A 23,094-nucleotide genomic window follows, 5' to 3' on the forward strand; every position below is an offset into this window, starting at 1 on the left:
TAATGGAATAAGCTACAGGTTTGCAAATGAATCCTAATCATATTTTTCAGCTAGCTATCAACATTGTCCTATTTAGACAGAATCATACTGCAAAGTTGTATATTGTCACTCATAAGGCACAAAAACAATTCAGGTATTTCCTCTACATCAATAATAACACTAGTGGCAGGTCATTTCTGCACACAGGCTTGTTTTTCAGCATCCTGTAAAGTGGAGAATCATGGTTTTAGATGGGAAATGTAAATTGTATCATTGACATGATTCTGAAGTGCCTCTCAGATGTTTTTTTTCACAGACTACGTTTTGGTTTTATATTCCAAAGAATCTCTAAAAGAATTCCTTACACTGTCAAACTGCCAGTTATAGCTACTTTAGAACCCATTTGTCCAGGATAAGAAAGCATTCCAAAGCTCTCATTGTACAAATACTTGAGGACAATGAAGGCACTGAACTGGCATTAGGTTTGTGTCTCTACAAACTCTTTTTTAGAATAACAAAGCCAGCCAACAAAGGCTAGTCACTAGAAACCTACTATCATGTCAAACAATGTGAAAATGATTCTATTAATTAGTGAAACACTAGAATATTAATAGCGAATATAAAGTATGAGACTTTCATGTTACACCTTGTTCATTCACAGTTATCTGGGAAAGGCTGATGAATTGTGCTCACTGAAAAATACTGTGATTAAATGGCTTGTGTGCATATAGTTGCCTTAGTTGCTTGGTCACTGTTGGGAAAATAATCCAAACCCATGGTGCTCAATTTTGGTCCTAGAGGACTGGGGTCTAGCAGAGTTTGGTATTTTCCCTGCTCAAGCACATCTGTAATCTAACTTTTTTGTGCAAGACATGTGCCCTCCAGGGCGAGTCTTAACTTTTAAGAAAGCAGGTAAACTGCAGAAATTGTAGAGCTGACAGAAGGATAGTCATTATGGTATATATTCTCTGCAGACTCCATTAAATTACATGCTTAGCACTGAACAAAAATAAAATTCATCACAGTTAACATTTCTTTCATAATTTTGCCTTTGTGGAATCTCAGCTGTTATTCTGAAGACCCATCTAATGCAAATTCTTTTTTTAAAACAGTGGAAAAACATATGTTTACTTTCCGAAGTATAACATTTGACTTGCCACATTCAAATAGGCTGTATGTACTCAACTACTCTGCTGGCTAGTCTGAAATCTTATATTTGTCTACCAAATGTTTTGTTTCTCACTGCTGATGCTGATGTTCATTTTAAAGAACCGCAGTGCGTAAACTGTAACTTGTGTGATGTGGCTGTATTTCTGAGAACATTGTCAAGAGTGTTAAATTACAGCACTGAAACAGGGCTCCAGATTCTAAATCATGGCACCAGGTACCTGTTTCTGTGCTGTTTTAAAATTTCCTATCAGTGAAGTACTTAATGTTCTCCTCCTAGAGTGCTGGAGACCCTAGTTATACTTTATACTTAGTAGTCTTGGTAGGTTTCAATGTATCTGCCTAAGTTTTCCCAGACTGGTACTGTCACCGGGGGCAGAGCTGCTGCAGTGGGAAATCTTCAACACTGCAGAATTAGGGTGCATTACTACAGAGATGTCATACCGACAGCAAAACAGGGGAGGGAGGTGGAGAATGGAGCTAGATTGCTACTGATTGCTGTGAGACACAGAATATAAAATATCAGCATCACAAATTATGATTGTGCAAGATTTGTACTATTCACAAACGACAAACATTCTTTGAAGCTAAAAAGCTGGAACTGTGCACATATGCTCATTGCAAAGTTGCAGTCTTGCAATGATTAGTGCAGCACTAACGGGTGATACTGAAATGTGATAATTAAGCTTCTACACTGGGAGCACTCCCAGTCTCCCAGTATGAGAGGGAAAATAATAGATTTTTTTGTTGTTTGTTGTTGAGCAAATTTAGCCACAAGATTCAAATAACCTTGATGTAATCTACTAATTGTCGGTAGAGATTTTAGATATACATGATAAGTGAAAATGTCAGTTATAAGGACTCACACAGGGTTGCTTGCTCTGCTGTCTGGGGCTCCAAACCCGCGGTTTTTATTTAAATACAAGTAGACGAAAAAATTCCATTAACTCAAATCTTGCAATAATTGTGTCCTACTCTAACAGTGTTGAGTTCATAATAAATTGATCTTTAATGCATAAAACTGAATCAAGCACTTGTTAGTACATCACAGAAAACAAAATACTGTTTCTGTGGAGGCGAAATGTGAGTGGTGCTCTTTCAGGCAGTTATGTGATTGGTGCTTTTATAAACAAGTCCATAGAGAGATTTTTGTCAGTTAAATAACAGACACCCATGGTTTTATAGAGTTGTTTTGTTCATGTCGCAGAGTAAATGGCCTGGAAGAAGATTAAATCCACCTTTACATTGTAAGAGGAAAAAATCTACTAAGACTACACCTGTTTTTTTTTTTTTTTTACAGTTGCCATGGAAACTGTAATGCCTAGGGGAAAGCCGTACGTGTGTGTAGAAGTAACCAGTACAAATTCCCACCATACATGTGCATTTGTATGGCTATAGCTAAGGGAAAAGCTATGCTTTATCCCCATAGACAGAATCACACTAACCATGTGTTTTCACCAGAAGTGAGCAATGGCAAAGATGAGTGAAAACATAGCTGTTAAATATTCAATAATGTCTCATGTTGACCAAAGTAGTAACTAAATCCATGGCCTAATACATATTATTAGATAATAATTTTACTATGAATTTTGCCCAGTGTCAGTCCTGGAGATCACATGACAACAGCACCAAATATGGGTGGAAATACATAAAAATACATGAAATCAATCTTTTTAAACACTATAAAAGGGCATTCCAGCACACTTGGGGGAGAATCCTGACTGGATATTTTAACATGGCTAATGGAAAAAAATCCTTACAGTTCATTTTCTACATTTTATACCTTACAGAATGATGACCAGATGTTTTCTCAGCTTTCTTCACAAAAAACGTAAAAAAAATCAGTGTTCAGGGGTTTTTGTTGTGATCGTCATTATTAAGCACCTGCATTATTTCTAACAACACTGGAGCAGCTTACATAGAAATGCATGGTCAATCCTGGTGCACTATTAGCTCACCCTTAACAAAGGCAGCTTATTGTTAACATCATATTTAATAAACTCATTATTCTTATAGTTTTACTATCCTGTTACAGGGATCTCAGGATGTTCAAATACAAGGGTGATGTATCATTATGACTGCTCTCATTCTAACTTTAGTTTCTGTGCTTGTAGTATAGCTTCTAATATAATTTTTTTTGTTGTTTTTTGATTCACCACTCTCTCTCAAATCATGACAAGGCCCAAAAGTGTTGCTTCATCATAAACACAGGACATCCACTGTATCAGTGACTAATGATAATTTATGTTTCTACATACATAAAGGGCCTACATTTTTGTGATGTCTTTGATTTTATATATTAGATTTTTCCTATTTTGAAGAATATTATTTTTTTGCCCATAAACCCTACTGTAGTTTATTATTCTGGAACACTGTGTGGTGGTGAAATTTGTAAAGGTCAAACACAACCACTCCATCCTGCCAAGTCACTAGCTTTGTTACCACACTGGTGGAGTGTGAGTCCTGTACACAGATGTTTCGCTCAGAACAGTATGGTAGGGTCCATAGGGTAAAAAGAAAAAAAAAGACCATATTTATTAAACATTTTTGCATTCTTGCAATTATTCATGTGTTATTATGACCAAGTAAGTAGGGAAAGTAGGCTAAGCCTGATAATATTCATTGTATTCAGATTGTAACAAATCAAACTACATCAATACCCACATATAGATTACTCTTGTAGCAAAATAAGCTCACATAGTCGACTCAAAGTTCCAAAGTTAGACTTAATTTATTTCATGATTTCCAAAATAAAAATATTAGGTATTCAGGTTGGTGTAAACCGAACCTAAAACGGCAGCGAACTGAATCGAAAACAGCAATCACAACAGAGACAACAACCACAAAAACCAAGTGTTGGTAAAATGAAGTATGTATTCTGTTCCTAGCCTCATCAGTCTTTTTAACCATGAATGGTTCTTTTTTATTCTTTTCTTTGCATATATACGTTAAGAGTTTATGTCCACAATACTGTTGTAGGAAGATAGTTTCAATGTATGGAAACTGTCCAAGGTAGCCAGCGTTGTATTTATGATGGATCATGAGGGGAAAAAAGCTTTGAAAGTAAATACAATCACTGTGAAAATGGATCATTCTAAATTCAGATTCAACACCATGCTGTGTATTCACTAATGCATCTTGTCTGACGGTATCTCTCAGAGACAGACTGAGAACAAAAGGGACTGATGATGTACAGTATCTACTAATTGATTTCTAGGGCAGAACTAAAGTTGCAGCCAATAAGGAGGCTGCAGGTACACACTAATCTTTAATGCATTTTATATCAAGTATCTATAGTCTAATGGCCACAAGAAGACTCAATCTGCTTTAGCTGACGTAGTTGGGCTTTCGGGTAGGTTTACATTTATTTTTAAAATAATACCTGCTTTGCAGCAATGGCATGTTACTTTTGCTACATTATTGGTTCATTACCTAGCTCTACCACTAAAGTGCTATTGCTAACAGCAAGAATAAACAAATTGAGTGGTGTACTACAAAACATGCATCTTTGTGAGACACACTTTCTACGTACCCCAAGTGGCCTTATGTTAGCAAACCAAGTGACCTGAGTCACCAAAGTCACTTTTGGTGAAAACACAGAGTAACTTCCTGTAACTTTGGCATGATGATTAGGATATTCCCTTTACAAAATAAAATACCTTTTAGAGTCTTTGCATTGGACAGACTACATAAAACAGGACGGCCAAAAATATATATTTTCATAAGGAATGCTTCTCTGAGTGATTATATATTTCTGCGTACTATTTACTTTAGTTTATAAATAAGTTTCTCTTTCTGAATGAAATCATACAAACGTTTGTAAGAGGATTCACAGTATAACTCCAGTGTATGTATGGGGATGTGCACATGGACCTTGTCAGTACCTCACAGCAGTTTATAACAAACTATGTAAACTTCTTGGGAAGATATATGAATACATTTCAACATTACTCCATATAAACGAAAATACCTTTTTATGCAGTACAAAATGTAATCTGACATCACTAATTTCCCATCGTATTTCCAATTAAAGCTAATTATTTTCAAATTCCTTCAACAACCTACCATTATACAACAAAACATTTGGTCCCACTTAAATTGGACAGACGCATAGAGATGACTGACAGATATTGAGATTGTAAACTGGGCGCTGAATGTGTGATATGGATGTTAAACATCTTCAACCATCAGTAAAGGACTATCCAAATAGAGTGTTAATCTAATCATCTGTCAAATCTTCAATGTGTTGCCCTGACAGAAAATAACAAATAAAATAAAATAGAATATATATATATATATATATATATATATATATATATATATATATATATATATATATATATATATATATATATATATATATATATGGAAAGGCTTCGTGTGAAGGAAGCACATACCTTAAATTACGTCATGTGCTAGGTGACTACTCCAAATTTGCCCATAACAGCTTTCCAAACAATCATTGATGACACAAGGACATCCACAGTAACTCAATCACCACAGTGGCAAAGTGCTGTTGCGTACGGCGTATCCTGATTTCACATCGTCATCATTTAGGATGCTTGACCAAATAGTGGATATGAAAACAAAAATCACCAAGCTGCAGTGACATTACTGGATTAAACATTCACTCGGTAAACAAACTCATTTTTACCACATTCATTCAGCTATTACAATGTAAACTGATCAGATTAAGTCAGCAGGATGCAAGGGTATGCATTCATGCTGTAGTTACATGAGAGGCTTAGTGGTTAATGATGTAACACTGACAATCAGGTGACTGTGACATTCCTTGCATTGCTTACCACATTCCTAGGTCAGATCTGTGATGACGTAAACAAATTTGAAGAAATAACACAGCAAAATGAATCCCTCAGTGATGGCTCAACTAGCCTAATGTATGCCAACGTGGCATCTTCTCATGATCTCAACATTAAAAAACAAAAAAAAACAAAAAAAAAAACAAAAAGCCTAGCGATCATCTCTGCATAGAGCAAATGGGCAAGGGCTCTGCACCGTGGTTCTTTGTGTGCACAGGCTTCAACGCTGGTTGCAGTGCCTTGCCCCTGGTTTGCAGGGTTGGTTTAGAAGGTTTAGAGTCTTTCCCTTCCCTTTTCCAGTGATTCTGCATGATCAGAATGACAGTGACAGGTATGACATGGGCCCGCTAGTGTACTTCCTGCACCACAGTTCTAGACTGGCGCTCCTCTGGCCTTCTGGCCGACTTCGAGTTTTCTTCTTCCTGCTTGTGTCCAACTTGGAGTGCCGCAGCGGCCTCGCCCCAGGAGGCCCGGTGGGACTGACCGGGCTGGCAGGACTTGTTGGACTGTTGGAGGTTGTAGGCCCCTCGGGTGTTCCTTCAGTGATCTGGATGCGGGGAGGATTCATCAGGTCAAAGATGTTAAAGGGTGCCGGCTCTGGCTGGCACATGACCGAGGCGTCCACAGTGTTTTGTCTGACTGGGCCACCGTTGCCAGTCTGAATGCCGACCGACACTCGTTCACTGGACTGGGGGGCACAACTCCCAACTCCTGTTGCTGCATCCCTGCACAGCGTCCACATGTTATAGCACTGCGTGAAGTTGAAGAAGTTACTGTTGAAGGTCTTCAGCTCGCTGCACACGTCCCTGCGCAGTTCAGCCAGCTCGTACCGCATTGCCGCGATTTCATCCTTCCACTGCATGTTGAACGCTGCTACCATGTTGGCAGACTCCTTGAAAGCCTGAATGGCCTGAGGAACATGTGGTTCCGGAACGGACGGTGTTGGGGCGGGGACGCGGTAAGCGGGTGGAGAGGTGGGAGGGACAGAGATGGCCGTCACTGTTGAGCTCGTACTGTGATGGCTGCGCGCAGCGTTTTCTCTCTCAAGCCGCTCAAGCTCTTGGTAAGCAGAGGAGCTGGCTCCGTCATCGTCTTCGATCATATCCTCATTAAGCAAAGAGGTGCCCTCGAGTGCATCATACCCTTCTGGAAGACAGATTTAAGTAAATATGGACATACAGGGACATTCAGAGGGATGAACAGCTGTGGAGCTGGGTAAAAGCTCTCACTTTTAGTCAAATGCCAACACAGGATTATACTCAGAGTCCCTTCCTTACCTATACCTGTCGTATGTGAGTAAAAACTCGCCACACAAACACTTATGTCACCAGTTATCTTTACTTAAAGCATGAGAAATCAAGAAGCTATCACATGTATCCTGTATGTATCCTGTAGATCCTTTCAAGTCCTTTGTGCCTTTTGTTACTCAGTGTACTTATTTGTGATTTACTTTTAACTTAATGGCCAGATCTATCATTGTCTGAGCTAGTGTTGATTATTCTAACAGGCCTCAGCACTGATGAGCAGATAAAAAGTTCAATTCCCAAGCTAGATTCACCCATTTTGTGTAAATGTGTAGCGAAAGTAGCGTGTTGGAGTGAATCCTAGAGATACCCAGTATTTATTTATCTAGCATCAACCTATAGCACTTCAGTCTGTCAAAAAACGAGTGATATGAACGCAATATATTATTACTGTCAGTGGCCATTTACAAAAGTCTTTCCAGTGGTTAGGACACCGCTGCGTTCATTATTTCTTGTTGTTTCCAGGCAGCAACTGTACACTAGGCACAGAAGCCACATCCTCTGGTTGCTCAACATCTTAAATTTTCTTTTGAATGTATCAGATAATACCTCATGAGTCAAACACGATGCACTGCACTGACACAGCTGGCAAAGTGTGCTGGGTGACTGTTTTTACTCACACACAGTAGGCTTTGTATTGTGTGTTTACACTGCCTTCTCACGCCTGTCAAACAACATCAACCTCCAAAGGTCTTTCCATCTTTTCATCATGCAGTCCAGGGACAGCAGGGCCCCTTCAGCATTTGTCATCATCACCATCATCATCATCATCATCGTCATTAATCTGCTCAAATCAAAAGATCAAGTGCTATATCAAAGCAGACGTCTCTTCAAAGCGCGATCACGTCAGCAGATTTCACATACGTCTAAAAGTTTGTCTTCTTTTTTGTGCAACAGAAAAGATGAAAAGGCAATTGAAGAATCACAAGTGAGTGGGCCAAGTAATAGATATGAACCCTATTGAATATATCAGCTCCCCCTTCTGTAAAGCCGATTGGACCATGTGGAGATGCGGGGGCAGAAACAAAGCAAGAAACAGTCCTGCTAAGTCTGTGGGTCCTACAAGGGCTGCACCAGGGAGAGGCTGCAATCCCACTGTCCTACATGGCTGAAAACGTCCACACCAAGGATTCCCGAGTTGTTATACCAACTCAAAACATTTTAAACCATTCCTACCTTTTTGCACTGGTAGTGATTTTCAAAATTGACGCTGTTTGTTAACGTTAAATTAAAACCCACATAATTTGATTGTACTGTTAAAACAGGGGTCCAGGAGCACCAAAAACAACTCACAATACCCCCTCTGGCTGTAGTATCAGGCTGTGAACACCGCAAATACACAATTCTGTACGATAAACCATTATGTACGATATAATACTCAAGCCTCCTTGGGGTTTGTCAGTTGCTTCGAGATGCCTTTTTTCAAATAGCACATTTTGCTATGGGGCAATCATTCTTATCTCTAAGCTTGTCTCAGAACATAGCGGCTGTCATATAGCTAGACCCTGATCAGTTGAGAAGGCAGTGCAAAAACACACATATACATAGATATATGTATGCGTGTTGACAGTATAATACCTGTGACAGGCACCCCTGCAGTCCCTCCTGCTGCTCTTTCCCCTGGATCTCCTTGCAGTGATGCTTTTCTCCCCTCTGAGCCATCACAGGATACCTGCCCCATTCAAGGGCCAGCTACACTTCACAATTACGAACTGAAGGAGTTTCAGAGTTCTATAATGTTTTTGGCTCAGACTAATTAGGCATGCACCTACAACGTGGCACTACAGTAGGTACAGCCTGCACCTACAATGTGGTACGGAGCCTGATTACGTTCTTGCTTCGAGCTACACTTTCAGACCTTCAGGGTCCACTGTCAATGAATTGTTGTCAAATACCACATTCAAAGGGATTACTATTGTAGATGCAAACCAAAAGAAACTGAGCTTGTCATCGCCAATTGTCTCTAGGGCACTCAAAGCTTCTCTTCTTATTAACTTTAGGTACCACAGAGTCAATGTTATTGGGGTGTCAGAGACCATAATGAAACAGATAGGAACCAAAACCAATTCTACAAACATGCTTAGGCTGACAGGGAGTGTGAGGAGCTCCCGGGGTTTGGGTAGAGTCGTACGAGGTGAAGGCGCTTCAGCAGGGTATGACCGTGGGATTGGGGAACTCTCCTTAATCCTCAGTTGTCACTGTTGTCACTTGGTTGGCTGTGATGGTTTTGATGAGTAAAACCAATTGCGTATAAAGGTCCAATCAAAACAAACTTCAATAGGAAAAACAATTGTGTACCAAAGGTCCAATCAAAATAAAAGTCCATTTGAAACAGAAACAAAAAAAAAACCCACATCAAAAGGAAGGAATACAGAATGCACTGTAATGTTCAATTGGAATGAACAAATAAACTGAACAGAAACATCACCCTCTATATGCTTATTCACACAGGGAACAAAAAACTTCAGTTGTTGGTTTTTACAATATTTGACATCAAATATTTAGATCAAGACGTATTTCAATAGGGTTCATAGCTATACTCCAGGTGTACACAGATGTACCATTCATATGTGTGTTGAGGGAGTGGCACTGTTTGCACAAAGAACCAGACGTACTCACGAAGCGAGAGAATTTATGAAGTGTTGCAAAAAACTATATATTGGCAATTATAAAGTCATGCATCAATTTATGCAAAGGAAATCAATTAAGATGACCTAACGCAATGTTTATTTACGATCTATTTTAAAACATATATGAATATATAATGTTTATAATGGAGAACTACAAGAAATTGCTTAAAATACAGTTTATGTTCTTTTTTATTGAATGAATTTCATTACATGAATTTTAGAAAATGAAAAAATATCTCCTAATTTTACTTAAAAAATAAAAAATTTTAAAATGCTGTTATAAGACACATCTATGCTTATTTTTAGCCTGACCCACTCACACCCACAATATGCTTCACTTTTATTTAGGTTATAGAGTTTTTCCACAGCAAACCGAGATCCTTATGCAACACAATGGGTAACGTCAATCAGAATTGATGAACCTCCAGTTGCTTCTTATTTTCATTACTTTGTGCAACCAGGACCAGAAGACTGAAATGGAGCTCGTCATCTTGTCATGGAAAGCTGTAGGTTATGCCGTCTACTAGCCTGCTCCTTGGCGTGGGAATTGCTTTAAAACGCTAATGATGAATAGAGAGCAAAATAGGAGGCACACAGATCTCTACGGTCTAAGGTCTCTATCTCCATCTGTTCTTTACTGACTTTACTGACTCCTTTATTCTGACCCTGTATCACCCTACAGAATTCACTCTCACGTTCTCTGGTCTGTGACATGCTCAACACGGCTTTGCTTGATAAAAGCATGCTCGTTTGTTTGGTCAGGAGTGTGTGTGGGCCACTGTAAAAGCGTCCACCTCCACACTGATCTGTCTATGCTGCCCCCTCCCAGGCTAGTTTTTCATCATCGCCAGATGGCACCAACCCAAAGCCCAGAAGATGATGCATGACTCGTGCAAACGCAATTGCAGGCAACCATCATTTAACACTCGGACACAGAGGCAAAAGTAATGAACACACACGACAGACAGGAGTCGACAAGAAGGACCAGGAACATTCAAACTCAGCATCTCTCAAGCACAAGGGTACCCCACTGTACATATGTAGGTATGTCAAGGTATGTAGGAAGCGTGTGCTGGTTGTATGACGGGTATGTGCTCTAAGCCTTCTCTCCCTTTTTTTTTTTTTTTTTTTTTTTTTGAGGAGGGGGAGCGGGGTTGAGGCATACGGTTACCTGTTGTGGATCTGAGAGTTGAAGTGACAGTGGAGGATGTCATTGAAGGCAAGCAGTCATCGTCTTGGGAATACCCAGCCTGAATTGCACGCAGGTAACTGTGGCTTCGAGTGCGGAAAGAGCCAGGCAGGTCCAAGGCCTCCATGGCCTGGGATTCTGCTTCGCTAAAAACGGACTCGCAAACTGACTCAAACTGGCCATTGACCTCAGTCTCACTCACCTGAGAGACAAAAACAGGAATAGCAGTCCTTAATTTTTCCTCTTCCTTTCTCTTTCTCACTTTGATTCTTCCCCTTTGCACAGTAAATATGAAGGAGCGTTAGCGGGAGAAAATACAACTGGCAATTTCCAACCTTCAACATTTCAGCACAGTTATCTTTTTCAAAAAGGGAAAAAGAAGAAGTTCAACAGAATAGAATGAAAGGCAACATTTCTAACTGTAATGCCACTTCCATAACTACAGAGATTTGGTGCAATATGGCGGATGACCCTGTTTGGAAGAAAGAAACGGTTACCAAACCAAACGCATGCAACAAGGAGCAGAAGCACCTACATTCCAAGAACCTGCTCAAGTATATAATCCATTGTAACACAGATAGCCTACAGGCAGACCTTAACGCACCATGGCACACAAGAGTCAAATACATGCTAACATGCTACTAGCCAGCACCTACTCCAAACACTGTCCAAAGTAAACCCTGTTGTGAAGTTGTCAACCAGAAACATATATTCTACCACAAGAAGATAACACAAAACTAGCCATTTTTCTGTAAGCCGGCATCTGTAGTCCATCCGAGTGTTCATCACAACTTTAACGTTTCTTATTTGTCTCGCTTTCAACTTCTCCAACAAGACATCCACATACATGCACTACATACAGACATACATATCAGTATGCTCAACTGGCTAGTTTTGTACTTTTACCTTTAACATGCATTCAAGGCATCGCACTGGATTGATCCATGCTCTTTGCAAGTAATCCCAACCCGACAGCGTAGCTAATATCAGCAGCTGGGTTCCCCTGACCATTAGTCTTGCTTGTGTGTGGTGTGGTGCAGAGGGACCAGCTCACACTCACCTGGCTCAGGCAGCTTGCCTGACTGAGGGTGCTGACGGCACGCATGTAGCTCTGGTTGCGGGATCGGAATTGGGGAGGGTTGTAGGTGGTCGCTGGGTCCAGGGATACACTGGGGTGTGGGCGCATATCTCTCGCCGTTTGCAAGTGGTAGCCTTGGCTAAATAAAGGGAACAACCAGAAAGACTAATGTCGCCTTGTGGCAGATACACACTGAGCTACAGAATTATATTCGGGACCTGTTTTATGACAACCTGTCATTACGATGCTATCAGAGTCCCTGTACAGTCTTGAGGGAGCAAGGCTTCTGGGTTACCAAGCTAATGTCAGGTGCTTCTTGTCATTGGTGGCCCAGTTGCCAGCCTGCTAAATAAATGACAACTTGCCCTTCATAAATAGCACACAATGGTGTAGGTGTAGATATGGGATATAGGGTGAGAAAATGATCTTGCTCTAAGTCTTCATTTTTATCTAGCTACTTTTCACCTAAAGTAATGACACTTAATTATTCAAGATTAAACTTTTGTCCACTCATCTGTTCCGATAATTAGGCTCCACACATTGTTATAGTTTTTCTGCATTTGCTGTGTCTATCAAACCAAATCACAACTAATGTGTTGCATAGGGGTGAGCAATACGATAAATTATTGTTAGCATGATAAACTACATCAGAATAGGATTTTCGGATTACATAATGAGTTTGGTCTGTAATAGAGCTGAAACTAATATCTAGGATGATTCTTTCCATTATTGGTTGGTCTCTTCAGATTTGAAAAAGTGAAAAAGTGAAAAAGTGCGGTTTGTCAGTGATCAACGCTAAAGTTTTATAAATTAAACAAATTAAATAATTACTGCATTTAAAGACCTGCTCCATTTTCTAAAGCCACACATACATCGTATAATTTTAGACATTTTAAATTTGACTGCTACTAACTAAACTTGAGGATTGGGCAGAAATTCAACCTTATAGGTAATTTCTTCAGCCACCATCAGAGGAACCACTTTTCTACTTCTGCCAAAAAACCCAAATCTGCTGTGTTTGAAATGGTTCATCCAGTAACTCACTCACTATTCACTATATTGTGTGAACTCAACAACAATATAATGCACTGTTTCTGTAGTAGAGAACAAGTTTTATGAACTATAAAATTTCAAATTCATCTGAAAGACCTAAAGGATATTTTTCTGATCTCTGTTCTGGTATCTGCCCCCATGACACTGATTAACCTTGGTTGGGAAATAAATGATACACAACATAAACCTTTGTTCTGATGAATACACAGGTAAGAGTAACTAATTGCTGAGAGATTAATAGCCTTGCCTTTACAGCCTCCAGGTAAGTACATTTCAATAAACAGACCCAAATCATGCCATAAAACCTGCAGTACATCTGTCACTGTCTGTCTTCAGTGTCACTTCAGAAGATTATTTCTTTTCAGTAAAGCTTGTGCAATGCATACATCTTGCCTCATTTTACAGTTTAAACAGTGAAAAAAAAAATGTTTATTCACAATTGAGACAAAATAGCTTCACGACTTCACTGCTTCTCCAACTTAATGACCTGTCATTTACAGATTGCTTGTCAGTTTACATATCAGCTGTCAAAAGTCATGGATTTCTTCAAGACGCTTAAAAATCAACTGACCTGAACGATCTGTTTCTTAGCACCATTGTGAATAACATTTTTAGAATGAAATTCTCAGAGTAGCAGTAGTACAGATGCAAATAAGTGAATGGCAAATGCTGTAACGTTTTACAATGTTAATGAGCGCCTGACTGATATATATATATCATCAATGTTATTATTGGACATAGTAGTCCATGCCTGGTGAAAACGTTGCTAACAAGGTGTCAATAATCAGCGATCACTTTGCATGGGCTATATTTTGTATTACAGTATAATTTCTATAAATATGAAATATAAACTGAGCGCTTGCCAAAGCATCTCAACCCTCTATATTAGAAATATCAGTTGTAAAATGTGAATATATGTCTAAGTTGTTCTTTTTGGACATGGACTGTATTTCTAAATGACAGTAACATGGTGGTGGTCATTAGTTCACAATATTTAGATACTCAACAAGTGTAATCACGCCATGCTTGCCCTCATCACTACAACTATTAAAAACGGATGGCTCAGTGGTTAGAGCACCGGGCAAGTGGTGACAGGGTTGTGGGTTTGATTCCTGTGCTTGGTAAGCTGCCACAGAGTCCTTGAGCAAGGCCCTTCACCCTCCTTGGGTAACATAGCGATATCTGCCCACTGCTCTGGGCATGTGTGTTCATTGTCACTGTGTGTGTGTTTGCTTACTTGTGTCTTGTCTCGATATCAGAATCAAATCAGTATTGGAAATAATTTTACATTTACATTTATTCATTTTACTACATTTGTTACCATACAGAATTAAATGTTCTCTGCAATGCCCATCCAAGTGGTTTTACTCCCAATTTCCATATTGGAAGATCCCTAAATATAACTCAAACTAAGACTGTGGTAGAATTTATCAGTTAGAAATTCATTAGACAAAAATATTCATATACCAAATTACCTTCAAAGTAATTTCATATGAATGTAGAACTAGGTATGTCTCAAAAAGCAGTAATACTGTAGCGAACTGGTTGTTGCTCTTAAAGCATTACTTTAAGTCTTACATATTTGTTATATTAATCTACTTATAAACAGATTCTAAAATAAGAGGATTTGGAGTCCCTAGAGCAATCCCTGATGTCATTCTTAGTTTGAATAAGAAAACACATGAATAGTATTAGCATTATTAAGTCACATCACTCACGTTTTAATGTTTCTCTGATTGAAAAAAAAAAAACCCACAACAATAATGCATGAATACTGATCTAAATATCATTCAGCAATACGAAAGCCTCTTGGATGGTTTTCATATAGACAGAAACACTGTAGTTCACAGCTCTAATTTTACATGCTGTAAAACTTTCACTTTCTACAGAGCATGCTTTTTTAAACCAGTAGATTTCCATTCCACCAATGAAACAGCCACTAGGGGGGCTGTGGGAAGAGGCTATACATCAATAAACCTACTAAACATGTCAGTACAACAGGCCTACTGTGAGAAAATCTGCTCCCATATGAGCCCACTGCACCTGAACAAATAAATCAAAGATCACTTTGCTTGCACTACTACTAAACTACATGTGAACAACCTGCCAAATCCTCTCATCCTCCAAACAATACAAAGTGAAACTTCATCTTTTTAAATTTCAGTTTGAGTGCCTTGAAGTTCCAGTGTTTTAAATCACTCAGTGTATTGTATGACAATACCACAAACCAAGAGAGACGAGTTTACTTCATCACTGAATAAATACAATACAGAATATAGACATGGCTCCTCCAAAACAAATACACTGTCCACACAAGACTCTGATCCTGACTATCCCAAGCTGTTCCAATGCACTACTAAAAACGCTAATCGTTTTCCAGCATATTAAATGCTTATATGTTTTCCAAAGCACCAAATTCTACATGTCAAGGCCTGTATATGCTTTCGCAGAGATGTATCATCTGCAGTTTACCATAAGCTACCAGAAAAACTGACAATTTAAGCTTAAAAGGAGGCACCCAAGGTATGTGGCTACAGTAATCTCTTATATATGAAAATGATATACACAGGGCCAAACATCTACATAAACTCACTTCAATTATTTATTCAGTGATGCTGGATGTTCCAAAATGTCTTTTGACCTGCCAAAGCACCAAATATTTTTTTTCTATTAAAGATGCATGTGTCACTCATTCTACCCAAGAAAAATAACAAACAGCCTCTGGAAGCACAATATTGTCAACCGTCCCCAGCTCAAGCTGCACCCCTGACCATCTTCCAGCACACTGGAAAACAATCTGCCAATATGAAGAACTTAATAACATGTATGTCACTGTACATCATGTGACATCACCTGACATGGGATAAGAAACAGCAGAAATATCATACTTTCCATACCTTAAAACGGCAAGAGTCTGCCGATACATATCACAATACAGAGGCTGTGATTCAATATATTGTGATATATTGCAATACTGTAAGCAAGGTTATATATTCAGATTTTTTAATGACATTTTAGGAGAATTGTCAGTATAAAAAAGTGCCACTTTTTTATGCAATCAGAACAGTGGGAGTCCTACACTTCCATCTAGCGGTTGGGGTTTAAACTCAACACAACATGAACCTGTGTCTGCCAACAATTTTTACATCTAAACTATTCATTAGAAATCAATACTGTGATTATGAGAATTGATACACTATGGCAAAACATGATATCACAATACTTCAACATACCTATATTTTCTTACACCTTTAGTATTTATATTATGAAAACAAAATGAACAGACATGGCTCTAAGCAAAAATCACAACAGATTTTTTTTTAATAAGCTGCCCACACTACATGTCTGCAGAACAAATGGCTCAGAAAAACCTCTCTGCACAGACAACAGCAACTGCTAACATAATGCTTCCTCTCCAGCAGCTGACACTCCGTCACCAGCAAGAGAAAACTCAACAGACTTGTAAAACAAACAGACTCAAGTCTGAGACCACAGGGAGGCAACCGACCCAGCTTTCGCACAAAAGCACGAAACAAACAGTAGCCTAATAAGATAAGGCGACAAATCTCGGTTCAGAAGAAGAAGCACTGAGAAAGCATGTGCTTTCCGAAAGAAACAGAGCGTATGGGGCCTACCTTTGGCTGTCTATATGAGGTCTGTGGATGACGGATTTGAGGACGAGTGCGTCTGGCCGGATGGACTTTTGAGGTGATGTTTTGGGGCTGGTGTCAGAGTCGCCGCTCTCATCGTCTCCCATGGCTTTCACATAGCTGCTGCTGCGCATCCTGCGACACGGAATCTCCTCATCTTTTTCAATCCCTGGATAACCTCCCCACTCGTCCTGAGGAACCTGGGAATTGAGTGGAGAAAAAAAACATTCAGTGTTCCTTTGGTGAACCAAATAAATAATGACCAATTCTGATCATTATGTGCTGTACTAAAAGGCATGACATTGCCACATATTGTGTATTTTACCATGGAGATTTTACAAGTTGTATATGTGCTACTGACTACCTGTGTCTGCAATTGGTCTAGATACTATTGGATATAGGGTGTATGCAAGAGTTTCAAGTCAAGTCAAGTCAAGTGGGTTTTATTGTCATTTCAACTACATACAGAGTACACAGTGAAGCGAAATAACGTTCCTCCAGGACCATGGTGCAACATAGACAGTGCATACTAAACACAAGTGCAACACAAACAAGTGCAGACAGACAACACAACACAGTGTATTTATTGAAATTCTATATATTTCTCCACAATCTTGCCAAGCATCTTTCATTCATTTTCATTTAAACCATTGTCAGTGCTAAAATCTAGGCATCTAGGTCTTTCTTTCTGAAATAAAATATGTACTTTACACAGCCAAATCAGTCAACATAATTGAAGCTCTGTAGAAGTACTACATGTTTAACTCCTTAAAAAGCCTTTGGTTATTACAAACTTCTATTACAGCCCCACCAGCCCCATCAGCAGAAGTCCCTGTAGTTACTGTGTAATATGCCTTAGTGTGTAATAAGCCTTGGCATGTTAACACATACAATATAGAAAATCAAATAGTATCAATCTTACATCTTAATCAAAAATCTGAATCTGAAAATATGAGTATTGTTGCAGTCCTAACATACACTGCCTGAATGCTGGTATTGTTAACCCTGAATATGCCTGTACCATCAGAGAAGAAAACCTGTTGATGGGATAACCTGGTTGCTCAGTGCCCTCAGGTATGCAGCTGGCTTCATTTTATTGCCAAATGACATTGCTGAGCCAAGACCTGACCAATATGAAGCAACCCCAGATCATAACCCTGCCTCCAGAAGCTTGAACAGTGGGCATTAAGCATGATGGGTGCAATGCTGCTTACCCGATGTGCTCATGGCTTGGGAATAGGAACAATTTCCATTGCTCCAGAGTAGGGTTGGGTAATGGTGTATTTTACCGTGGTATACTGGGGGCCTTCTGTTACTTCAGCACCAGTTGCTCTTCCTGGCTCTCTCAGACACAACACTCATAGGACCGACTAACAGCTGCTCTATGTTGTGTTAACTGAAAATAAAATCAGCTATCTGTCCTTCCAGGACCAGTAACCTGACTCATCCTTCAAGTTGACTCATTCTGATTTGAGTCTAAAAGTTTATTGGTGGGGTTTCTCTCAGCCCAAACTGAATGTGTTCTGTGGTGAGCACAATGTTATCCAGCTAACTAAGCTAATGCTCTACAACAGTTTAACATTTGCAGCTGTTGTCAGACTGATGGTTTAACACTAAATGATTGATTCAAAAGTATGCACTGTGCTCACTTACTCTGTGTCTGTGAGCAAACTGAACTTTGTATTTGATTGCTTTACGGTTTTAAAGCAACACAGGATGTGATTATACGGAAGCCACATAAACATAGAAGCAGCTTACACTATTCCCTGCCCCCGGTAATATTGTATACCGCAGTAATATTTAGAGATGATATGTTGGTACGAGTTCAATCCTTTTGCATTTTTTTGGACAAGCATCACTAACACTTTTTGATCACACAGCTGTTAAATCTATTCACATGTGGAAATCCTTTCTTTTACTATTAAACACACCCATCAGTTTTACTGTCCATTTGTAAAACTGCTTTGTCAGAAATGTCATTTTTTAAAGTACTATATTAACTATACTATAGGAGCATGCATGCCTTAACAGCCTTAGCGTAAAGGATACATTCACAATTAACATTCACAGAAGCACAAAATAAATGAATGAATGAACTTCTCCTTAACATTTCTCCTGTACGCACAAAGAGTGCAATGCTTTCTTCTGCAAAGCAGCTCTTTACACACACACACACACACACACACACACACACACACACACACACACATATACAATATATCTATTGCAGACTTTTCACAATGCACTGGATGATATAATGTTGCTGTCTCAGACTTGAAAAGGAGTAGAAGCAAATTCATAAATATCAATACAGCCACTACTGTATTGATCGGTGTACTGCCATGAGCTCCTGCATGATATTTTCATACGGTAGATAGAAATATTGATATTTTAACATAGCCCTAATGCAAAACTTGAGATTATACTGTATACATATAAACATTAACATCATCTCTCTCTCTCTCTCACAATCACACACACACACAAAAAACACACATAAGCCAGCTGACATGTCAGCCAGCTTCAGCCAGGGGTGCTGATTCCCAGGGGCTCTCCAGACTGGGCCTCGGCTCACCAGTGTCTCTTTTATTTGCAAGTACAATGGGAGCCAATTAGCAGCAGGAGAGGAGCTGAGTCAGATTGGTGAAGGATGGAGCTCACAGGCCCTCCCGTGAAAATCCTACTGCCCTTTTGGCTTTTCCTGTAGCCTCAGCTGTGTAATGAGCCAGTGCTCATTCATACAGAAGCACAGAAAGAGATCTCCGTTCATTACCAAACTGTTTCAAAACAAACAAATGTAGGTAACCTATTACCTTATTACTGGAATCAATGTATTTAAAAAAATAAATAAACCAGTTGAGATGCAGATGTGTATGAAATGGGTTGTAATATGACGATGGTACAGTATAACTTTTAAATAGTTTGTAAAAAAAAAAAAGAACAGCTTTTGTTTTGGGGTGACTGAAAGCTGTATAACTAGAACAAAGTTGTAATAAAGCTCACATTCAGAACGTCTTGCATTTAAAATCTGAGCAGTTTACTCAAGAAGAAATTACTATAAAACTTTATGACTATTAGCTTGCTGTTCTCACAAACTAAGACATGTTATATAGAACATCTTGCATTATAATCTTGCATTTATATATTTATAATCAGAAAACTATAAGTGCCTCAATAAAATAATGATTATAATGATGTGTTTCCACACTTCTGAAATACATTGTATATGTGTGCATAAGCATTTCTTGCCCTGTAAACCAAATATCAGGAGATGTCTGAATGTCTGAGCAGTGGGACGATACTTATGATACAGGTGTTATGATTTAGTTTATTGTAAACAGAGGGATCGAAGGACCTGATGCTTCTCAGGTTTTACAAATTCTACAAACTATTGCAGTATTTAAATCAGTGAGTCTCTCAAAGCTGGATGCCTGCTCAACAATTTTACTACACTTAACTCAGTTTTGGATATCGTTGCTGTCCAATGAAAATGTATCTAGGAAATGGTGACTTTACAGGAAAAGGAAGAAAATGTTTTTACATTTGAATGGAATGTAATGTCAATGTAAAACAAGAGTTTTTAGCATTTCTATTGGTCCATTCATCCAGAATTATGTACACAGTGCACATGGCAGACAGAGCCTAGTCCTACACAACATTTCCAATAGAAAATCACTGTTCAGAATGCTCTGTAGTCCAAGAGTAGGCTTATATGTCCAAAAGTGTCTAGACACCTCTAGAAAACACAAAGCATAGCTCCATAGAAAAGCACCAGCCAGTAGAATAGGATATACTGGAGAAACAGCATAAGCCCACGATCACAGAGCCCTATGCTTGAGGGCAAGAGGGGTATAAAGCCCCCAGGCACTTGGCTGTGAAGTGTTTGGGATGAATTAGAGTGGAAGAACTAATCATCCAACATCAGTACCTGATCTCACTGAATTATCTTGTGTCCCTGAATACAATCAAATCCTTTTCACAGCAAAGTTCCAACAGAAGAGTTGGATCCACCCCCCCTTAAAAAACAAAAACAAAACAAAACAAAACAAAACAACAACAACAACAACAACAACAACAAAAAACACAGGATATATTTCTCTAAATTGAACAAAATGCAGTTTTGCAGCATGTTGGTAAGACATTAGTAAAATGATTGTAATTGCAAGTGTTGTCATTTGTTGTCATTTTTGTATAATTCACTTAGTCACTACTTCTGTTTTGAAGCTAATTCCTAACAAATGTACCGTAGGGGCTTTTCAGTTCAGTAAAATTGGGGCATTTTTAGTCTTTTGTTTGCTAAAACTGCCATACACGTTTATATTTTGGGCAGACTTCTAAAGCATGACCAATTGATCTAAAAGGTTTGGCAAAGATCCATATGAATCAAAATGCTGTCTGCAGAATCCAAGACTGAATTGTATTTTGGAGTGTATTACAGTGTGTGTGTGTGCCTGTCAAGTGAAAAGCCTCAGCTCATTCTTCTTTAAGGGCCTCTTCCACTCAAAGTGCTACCATAGCCCACTCTGAACACTGTGGCTAAATGTTGTGGCAGGAATTTAGTTCATTTATTTGGCAGCATTACAATGGAAGTCAGTAAGTGCTGGAAAAGGTGAGACGGAATTGCTAATATGTATAAATACATCATAAGCATAGGATTTGACTGACTGTGTTCTGACTGTGTTTTGCATTTTTTTTACATTTTCAAATTAATCCTCCAGACATTGCTCTGAGCCCTAAGGGTCCGTCCATGCAATGTTCTGTGTTTTTGCTGAACAAATTTCAAACAACCCAACAATGCTTGTTTTCATAAGTGTCTGCAGATTGTCTGAAGATCACTTCAGCACTTCAGGATAGTGACTCTACACAATGAAGTACTGATCACAATGCAGAAATACAGCCACCATTTCCAGCAAAGCACTTGCACAATTCAATTGTTGCACTGATAGAACCTTAAACGATGGCAGCAGCAAAAGGAGAAGAACAGAAGGCAGTATATACAGAGTTTCCATGTTGCTAGGTGTTTTCTTAAGTTTAATAAATTGAATATAAAGCCATACATCAGGTCACTTCATTGTGTGATGTTAATCAGACTAGTGTTTCTACCATCAGTTAGCATTCAGTTGGGTGTAAGAATGAGGAACTGGTGAAGTCTGGTGTATGTGCATTGATGTGTCATAGATGCTCACCTGACATTCAACTAACATTGAACTGAATGCAACCCAGAATCTAACCCTAACCCTTACCATAACCATACTCCTTTAGGATTAGGTGTAGGATTAAGTTAGATTTAAGGTTTAGGTTTAGGTTAAGGTCAGGGTTAGGTATTAGGGTTGATTTAAGGTTAGGGTTAGGTTTAGGGTTAAATGTATGGTTGCATTCAATAGACAACCATACATTTACAGAAATGTATATTAATAGTATATGTATATTAATGTAAAGAGTTCAGTTGCATTTAATACATATTCAGCTGAATGCTACTTCAATGTCATCTAAGCATCTATAAGACATTTACAATGGACCCTGCAAGCAAAAAAAAAAAAAATAGAAATCATGTGAATGACATTAGTTAGTGGATCAGAAGATAAGGGCAAAATGATCAATCATCCAGTCAAATGTATGGGCCAGAATCAGTCTGCATAGAACATCCTGTCTCCTGTAGCATACATGGCAGAGTAAATGCAACTGTTCTAAAGGAAATGAAGATACAGCACACTACAGTAGGTATAACTAATACACTGACACTTCAGTGTAATGTTGATGCTTATTGGACACTAAAGCAGACTAGAAAACAAAGTCCCAAACAAGTTAATAAAAACATCAACATCTCCTAGCCCACACTTCAACTACATCACTGTCAAAATGAAATCAGTTTCGTAAGCCCTAGAATTGAACTCGGTGGGTCTCCACAGGATATACTAACCAAATTGTCTCTAAATAATTCACAATAGATTCTGTATTAGGATTAATCACTGAATAATAAACCAGGAGTTCAAGGGGTTAACTATGGCTTTGTATGAAAGTATACAAACTAGAATAAGGTGAGATCAATAGTTCCATTCCTAATGTCCATATAATTTATCACAGTCACACTGTTATTGAATTCCATTATTTTTCCTCCAATCTAGTCTGTGATGAATGATAGCTCTATGAACGTAATTACATGACGTAAATGTTGTTGAGAGATTTCACACTGTCCACTTCTACCAATCGCAAAATAGTAATTA

At 38.8% G+C, this 23,094-nt stretch overlaps 1 protein-coding gene across 8 annotated transcripts in view; it reads right to left on the minus strand.

Moving 5' to 3' along the window:
* The window catches only part of LOC140562259 (disks large-associated protein 2-like), a 140,704-nt gene that overhangs the window by 40,087 nt on the left and 77,523 nt on the right, over positions 1 to 23,094 (minus strand). For 6 of the 8 annotated variants that reach the window (XM_072687757.1, XM_072687811.1, XM_072687782.1 and 3 more), the window contains 3 exons: positions 16,856 to 17,070; positions 12,150 to 12,306; positions 11,072 to 11,291 (listed from right to left, as the gene is read on the minus strand). In XM_072687757.1, coding sequence (XP_072543858.1) covers positions 11,072 to 11,291; positions 12,150 to 12,306; positions 16,856 to 17,070 — 592 coding nt within the window. Of the gene's footprint in view, positions 1 to 5,526; positions 7,113 to 11,071; positions 11,365 to 12,149; positions 12,307 to 16,855; positions 17,071 to 23,094 lie in introns of those variants that run through there. The other 2 variants (XM_072687801.1, XM_072687765.1) reach the window with 2 other exon arrangements.

This window comes from Salminus brasiliensis, chromosome 1, assembly GCF_030463535.1.
Source record: "Salminus brasiliensis chromosome 1, fSalBra1.hap2, whole genome shotgun sequence".
Classification (NCBI taxonomy): domain Eukaryota; kingdom Metazoa; phylum Chordata; class Actinopteri; order Characiformes; family Bryconidae; genus Salminus; species Salminus brasiliensis.